Source organism: Condylostylus longicornis, unplaced genomic scaffold (genome assembly GCF_029603195.1).
Source record: "Condylostylus longicornis isolate FDR11 unplaced genomic scaffold, ASM2960319v2 ptg000018l, whole genome shotgun sequence".
In the NCBI taxonomy this organism is placed as follows: Eukaryota; Metazoa; Arthropoda; class Insecta; order Diptera; family Dolichopodidae; genus Condylostylus; species Condylostylus longicornis.
The window spans coordinates 12,659,876-12,667,903 of record NW_026577987.1 but is presented as its reverse complement, the minus strand read 5'-3'; the positions used below and the strand labels follow the sequence as shown (position 1 = coordinate 12,667,903).

General features: G+C 20.1%; 1 protein-coding gene across 1 annotated transcript; it reads right to left on the bottom strand.

Moving 5' to 3' along the window:
• Positions 1 to 5,802: 5,802 nt before the first annotated feature.
• On the bottom strand, positions 5,803 to 7,704 carry LOC129606397 (deubiquitinase DESI2). The gene is made up of 5 exons (XM_055516714.1): positions 7,027 to 7,704; positions 6,873 to 6,961; positions 6,513 to 6,821; positions 6,364 to 6,452; positions 5,803 to 6,278 (listed from the first exon to the last, which is right to left on the bottom strand). Exons 1-5 carry the CDS (start codon positions 7,073 to 7,075, stop codon positions 6,200 to 6,202), a joined length of 615 nt encoding a protein of 204 aa, XP_055372689.1. The 5' UTR covers positions 7,076 to 7,704; the 3' UTR covers positions 5,803 to 6,199.
• Positions 7,705 to 8,028: the final 324 nt, after the last annotated feature.

The following is an 8,028-nucleotide window of genomic DNA, read 5'->3' as shown; positions in this document are numbered from 1 at the left end:
ATATTACAAAAACTGTAAATATTTATTGGAATTCACTATAATTTTATGATTAATCAACTTAATGATAACCTTAGTATAAAAATTTGCCATTATTTTTAATGTGGGACGTTTTTTCAATTTAAGGCTAATGGAAGATGGATTTAAAAGATTGACAGTCAAATGTTTTTTAAATCTTCCACAATTCATTGTTTTTGTATTCTTCATCTCTGTTAAAATCTGTAAGAGCCAGATTCATATATGTTAGCTATATCAAACTAATATTTGGTATTTATACTCAAATCATGATAGGGTATATTTTTTTTATATTATGAAACTCACATTTTATATTATTAAAATTATATTTATCTTTTAATATACATTATAATCGTTAATTATTATTTTTATAACCTTACAAAAAAATGTTCGAAAGGTATAAAAAATTTACCCTACTGTTTTGTAAATATAAAAAATAAACGTTTAAGACGTATCAAATATTTGTATTCTCGATCGGCGTCGAATTCTAAACCGATTTAACTATTTGTCTATCTGTTTACTTATTTGTCTATTTAAAAACGCACTGAGTTAGCGTAACCAAATTTTTACACAACCTAATTTGGATTCGATAAAGGTAGTAGTTCTCGTAACTTCCATACTAGAAACTTACTTCCATACTAACAATCTGAGACCTGCCAACACAATTTAATTAAAGCTTTAAAAAAAAAGTCTTTTATATCATTTCTTATTTTGAATTAAAACTACCAGCTCATTTTTAATCAATTCTCTTTTATTTTTTTTTTATTATTTTAGAATAATTTCTACTTTATGTTTTCTTGTTAATATATTACAGAATAATATTATTTTTTTATTTTTGTTAATTATATATTTATAATTATGTATATTATTTTTCATTTGTTTAAATTTTTATTCACAGAAATTTTGAAAAAAAAAATTAAGAAAAAGAAATTCGAAAGAAAAAAATACAAATTTCATTTATTTTACTTTTTTTTTAATTGATTAAAACAATTACAATTACTTTTAGTTTTAAAAATTTTAAAATATTCTTATTAATTAAATTTATTTTTTATATATGTATGTATTAAGCCGTTATGAAATTTATATAATGATTTATTATATTTCATTTTTTTACAGTTAAAATTAAAAGTATATAAAACCAATAAGACAAGTAATTACATTAGAAAATTTTAGACGTGTCAAATTTTTATTTTTCATAAGTGACAAAAATATCGCATTGTGATAAGTTTCAATTTTTCGTTACAATTCAACATTTAAAAAATAAATTTTATTTTAAGTAAACACATATTATGATTATATTAAATTGCAAAACAAGTGTTAATGACATTTTGTTTTTCCAAATTATACAAAAATTATTAAAAAAATTATTTTCAAATATACATATTTTAATAAAAATCAGTATTTTCTTTAAAAGTAAAATAATAACATTGACAGCAAATGAATTCATACAATATATTTTATAAGCCTGCAAATCAAAATAAATTTAAAATAAAAACCAGCAAAAATATTACAAAAATATGAATAGCATTTAAAAAGCTATGACTAAATTCTAAAACCATAATAAATAGTAAACATAAATAAACTTCGGTATATTAAACGCTATGCAATTTTAATTTCAATAGAATATAATTAAGTAATTTCCCCACCCAATTCCCTTTTTACAAGTAAATTCGTGTAGTGCAAAATATTATTACATTTAAAGTTAGTTAAACTTCTCAGAAAAAAAAAACAGAATAATATATAATTACATAAATATTATATAAACATTTTATTTTCATATGCACATGTCCATTGTAAAAACCAATATAAAATATTGAGCATTAAATCAAAGTTTTTGTTATAACTTTTACTTTCATTTATTATACCGTGTTGTTTTAAATAATGGTAATAAATATATTTTTTCCTTTTTCATTTAAAATAAAGTTTTTAATTAAAATTGATCTTAAACATTTCTTATAAACGTTATCTTTAACTATTATCAGTTCTTTAGCATGTGCTATATTATAATTTTAGATTTGTTTTAACTTTAAAAGATATTTAAACTTGCGAAATAAATATTGTAAGATGATAAAAATTTATATTAAAATAAAAAATATGGACTACATCAAATAAAGGAAAGAAAAATAATTAATGAAAGAATAAACTTAATTTTCTTCTCTAATTTTATAGAAAACCAAAAATTATTTCCTAAAAACCATTTTACTTATTAACTTTATAAAACTAATTAAGTATTATCAAAGCATCAAGAAGTTGATATTTTAATAGCACAATTATAAATCGTTTCGAATAGCAAATAAATCAAGTTTAAATGATAATATAAGCATAATTTCATATATCTGTAGGCCAAAATGAGAAAGTAATTTTTGTAAGAATTTTACATAGGTTAATTTTTTATTAAAGTTGTTTGAAAATTTTTAAATTTTTTTGTATTTTAACATAATTATTGACAAACATACAAAATGTTCGATAGCCCACGTTATAATCATCGAATGTATAAACAAAATAAAAAAAATACAAAAAGAATATATTCAATTAAAAAGGGGTTTAGTTAGAAGTCACAAATATTTTTTTTTAGAAAAATAAATATTTTCGTGTCGTACTAAAAATATCGTAATTATTATAATACGATAATGTTAAATAATCTTTGGTTTTCTTAATGTATTACCTTAAATAGTTAAATTTTTTGTTTTTTATTTTAGTGTTACTTTTCTACAGAAAATCTAAAGTTTTTTTTTTAAATAGTAACAAAAACTTTAATTTATTTTAATAATATCAAAACTAATAATCATGAAATTATTTTTAATAAAAAATTTAAAAAAATAAATTAATATTAAAAACAATTAGTAGAATGAATAATTTATACGTATTGCAATATACATATATATAAACATACAATATAGAAATACAAAATATATATAAAAAATAGCAATATTTATAAAAATTTTGTTCAAAGAATAAGAATTGATATTTATATTAAAATAAATATTAGAAATTAAGAAAAATTAATTTATATTTAATTTAAGACCAGCCATTAAATTATTTTTACAGTTATCTCTTACATAATGACAATAATTTTTAAAATTAACAAATGATTTGAATAGATAAAATTTAACAAAATTTAAAAGAAAATAAATTAATTATGATTTTTTTAAATAAAATCTGCCATTTCAAATATTTTTTCGTTTTTTTTTGAAAACGAATTAAAAAATATTTAGATTTTTACTAACAAATTAAATTCCAAAACTACTAATTTTCTGTTACTTGTGGTTTTCTTTCTTTTTTTTAATTATAATTATACAATATTTATGTATACGCAATTCAAATTATTCTTGTATAAAACTATTTTCTTAGACGCATCACGTAAAGATGCGATATTAACCGAAATTTTGTAATTTTCGTAAAACCAATTTTAAAACATGAAATTCTACGCTAGAAACCACAATACTTTCAAATGATATTCCAGCTCAAGAGATGCGTTTAAAATCTTGTCTCAGAGAGCTTTTCAAGTATTAAAAAATCGCTTTAAGATTTTAAAAGTATCGCACTGCTTCAAGGCGGATTTTGAAAAATTTTGTTTGTTTGCGAAATTAAAATTATTTAATGTTATCATATAATGTAATATAAAATTCTAATTTAGAATTTATTGAAAATAGAAACTAATCAATAAATTAGATGAACTAAATGATTTTTTTTTTCTTTGTTACATTTTTAGATTCTATGAACACATTTAACAGCTTCATGTAACAAAAAAAAAAAGACCAAAATTTCTACTATCATGTTTTGAAACAGAATGAATTATTTCAATAATAATAATTATTATTCTATACTATTTATAATTAAAGTTATTTATGCAAATTGTCAACAGTGATTTCACGAATTTGTTCGTTATTTTTTTTTTGTTTTTAATTTTTTTCCATGACAAATTATAATGTAAAAGAACATTTAAAAACAATGATTATTTTAAATTTTTTATGAAATTAAAATAAACAATTTATGCAAATCTATTAATAATTTTCTTAAAATTTTATCGTATGTATGTGTGTATGTAAAATAACTTATGAATATGTGTATGATATAATATTATACGTATATTGTTCGCTAAGAAATATTTATTATGTAGCTAAAAATAATTATAAAATATAGACAATTAACATAAAAATGTGAGCATATTGATTTATTTATGTATATTTATAATGTATGTAAATTAAAAATAATTGATTTGTGCAATTCAATTTTAATATTTTTATTATATTTGATGTAAATGTTAACATTATTATAACAAATTAATGTTATTCTATATAGCTATATATTTTTATATACATACACTTTTATATACACATGTATAAATAAAATTATAAATAAACTAAAAAAGTAGTAGTTTCTTTTACTTCAACAAAAAGAAATTATAATTTCTTATAAGATTTAAAATTAAGACTTTATTATATACGCGCATAATATGTATTATGCTCCAGATAAAAAATTCATATAAAACGTTCTATTGAAAAATGAGGCAACGAAGCCAAATAAGTATATAATATTCCAATAAAGAAAATATGTATTCCCCATTTTCTATTTCTTGTTACATTTCGTTTAAAAATACTTAAAGAAACACATTAAAAAATTAAACACATAATAATGAAATTAAAAAATTATTCTTGCATAAAAACCGTAAATATATTTTGGATTGGGTTTAAATTAGTTAAATTTTTAAGCAACATAAATATCTAAATTATTGTCTGCTTCTTATCCCTTATAAATATGTAAAAGAAACAATAGAAACAATCAAATTATCCAAACAAAATTTTAAGCAATATTTGAAATTGTTAGAAAATATGATAACCTTTTATAGTAGTGAATACTTACACACTATAATGACTTGAATGACCTGTTTTTAATTAGTGAATTTATTTTATTTTTTTTTTATAAATTTCTCATATACAATATTAGGCAATTTAAAATTTTTTTTTTTTGAAGCGTATAAAAATACATTATTAATATACTTAATAGATAAATATTCGTATATTCTTTAGTTTTCATAATAGCTAATCTCATTTTATTATAATATATATTATTATAATTTATTTTTTAAACATATATTCAATGTCCTTAAATCAGTTTTATATTTTTCATAGATTTGATCAAAATTAAAGAGTAAAAAAAGTAAATAGTAACTAAGCCAATACTTAAGAATATTTATGAATGGACGTCAAATTAAATGCGAAACATTAACAACAGGCATACAAAAATATTGAAAACCAAATCTTTAAGTTATTACATATAAAAGAAAATTAACTAAATATTGGTGTGCGTTTTTCGTTTTTTCAATTATTAAATTTGAAACATACTTTACATGCTTTTTAATTTTCTTTTTAGCATTGTAAAAGTTTATTCTATATCAAATTTAAGTTGTGTAAATGATTTTAATATATAAAAAACTGAGCTTAATTTAACAGTATAAAATCCTTATAACAAACTGTTTATAAAATAGCACGTCAAAGAAATAAGAATAAACTTTTTTTACATTCATATGTTTACATACAATCGTAATAAATACAAAACTTTTATATATACATACATTTTACATTATTTTTAATGCACAAATGTGTAAATGTTAAAACAGAATCTAATCACTTTTAATTTAATTTAAATAAATAAAAATTTTCATTTTAATTTTTTTTAATTTATTTGTAAATCTTAAAAATTGATTTGTGCTAAAAATCTGTTATAAGAATTTCATTTTGTTTTATTCAGTTTGTTTTTTTTAAAATATTTAATAAAATATTTTTTTAATTTATGACTTATTATAAAATAATATTTAATGGGGTGAACAAATTTTATATTTAGGTTTTATTACTATTAATCTATACAATTAATTTTAAAGTTGACTCCTTTTATGAATTAAAATTTTATCAATTTATAATTTTTATATATTTAGCACATGATGTTTGTTTTTTTGTTCGCTTTTGTTTTGTTTTTTCTTTTCTTTTGAGTTTTATGAAGTTTATATTATTTTTCTTACTTAATAATTAATGGCAATTAAAAACTATAATTAATTGTTGTTCAATTTAATATTTATATAACAATTATAAAGACGTTTTCTTTTCTCAGTTTAATTTTAAAATTTAATTTTTAAAGTTCTCATTTTCAAAATCAACTTTAAATTTATTAAAATTAAATTAATTTATTTTCAAAGTGGGCTCGTATCCGAATCTCTATCTTGAATGGCTGTGATTGACTGTTGTAAGGCATTCGGCGTTAACCACTCTCTAATTAAAATGATTTAACAAATTAAACTTTTCGTTTTTCAGATTGGTCTTAAATTTATATTTTTAAAATTTTCAAAAATTTTACCTTGGTAAACATCTTTGAAGAAATGGCACACAAGAACTAAAATGAGCTAATCGATTAACCCAACTTGGTATTTCTTGGCCGCAAAGAATCTAAAAATATAATGCTTGAATAACTACAATTACAATTTATTTTAAACATTTATAAGTTACCTGTGTCAGTGAACTAGAGAAATGATTACAATTATTATTCATTAAATGGTATCTATCACCACGAAATTGGTTGCCTAATTCATCTACTATTCTACGTACATCTTCATTTGTGAAATCTGTGCAACCAATTTGAATACTTTGACGGAATCTAAATTGATCACCCAGTTCATCGTGATCTCTTGGCGAAATTTCAAAAACACCTGTAAATGGAAATGGATGACCGCCATATGCGAATTCGGTGCCAAAAATTTCAACGCCAGAATGAAAAACTCCTAATCCAATTGATGTTGTGTATTCGTTTATCCAATACTAAAATATTTAAGTAAGACAATTTTTGATTACATATCTCAAATACCTTACCATATCATAGACATTTAATATCACTGGTTCACGATTCCCCATGCCTGTTGGTAATAATTCGTCACTGCCACTGTCTTTTCCTGGTCCGCCTAGATAATACCAATAATATTTTAGTTTTTAAATTATTTTTGTAAAAGTTATTAATTTTATTTACCTAGACAGCTTGGAAATGGTAAATTACAAGGAAGACCGTTCGAAAACATTCCTTAATTACCAACAACTTGAGTTTTAACTTTAATATTTAATTATCAAAGTTAATTTTTTATGATTAAGATATTGCAAATAGAATATTATTTATATTCAAAATCTACGAATTCTTTTTACTAGAAAAATAACGAAATTGGTTATGTAAATTAGTGATTTAACTCAAAGTCTTAAATCTCAAAATAACAACAATAATATACTTAAAGCTTTTTGAGAGCACAATTGACTCTTTTTAAATTAAAACATTTATTTTAGGTTATTGACTGCCAATTAAAAAAAAAATAAAATAAATTTGATTAACATATTATTATTCTTGCAAATTATTCTTTTTGAGACATACTAATAATTTATGTCAACAAATTTCATTTCGACACAATTTTATTTTACATTAAATTTAATAAAATATAATTAAAACTCTTCAATATTTCACAAAGTTTTATTTTTCTTTTACTTATTTAATAAATAATAAGCATTTTTTTTTCACTACGACTGTAATTCACACAAATGAGGTGAAATACGTAATTCCATTATAAAATTTTAAAAATTAATTCTTTTTTACTTCATCCAAAAATTATTTGAAAACGATTTTCGTTTGTTTCCAAATTTTATTAAATAAACCTTGCGTTTTAAAATTTATAAAAAAAATTAAATTTTTCTTCTTTATCAGACACAAAAACACAAAATTCTCGAATAAATTTTTGACAGTCGAGACTTACGATATTCCTTTTTTTTGTAATTTTATTTTGTTAGACTTTACGATATTAAACGTGTGGGAAGTGTCAAATTTTATAATGTTAACTCTTAACCAATATACATACCAAAAAGCAAATCTCCTATTATGTTCGAAAACAAATATATAGCATTGTCAAATTATTTTAAAACGCTTTCGGCTTTTTTTTTCTACATATTTAAAAATTTGTTCTTCTTTCAAAATAATACTTTTATAATACCA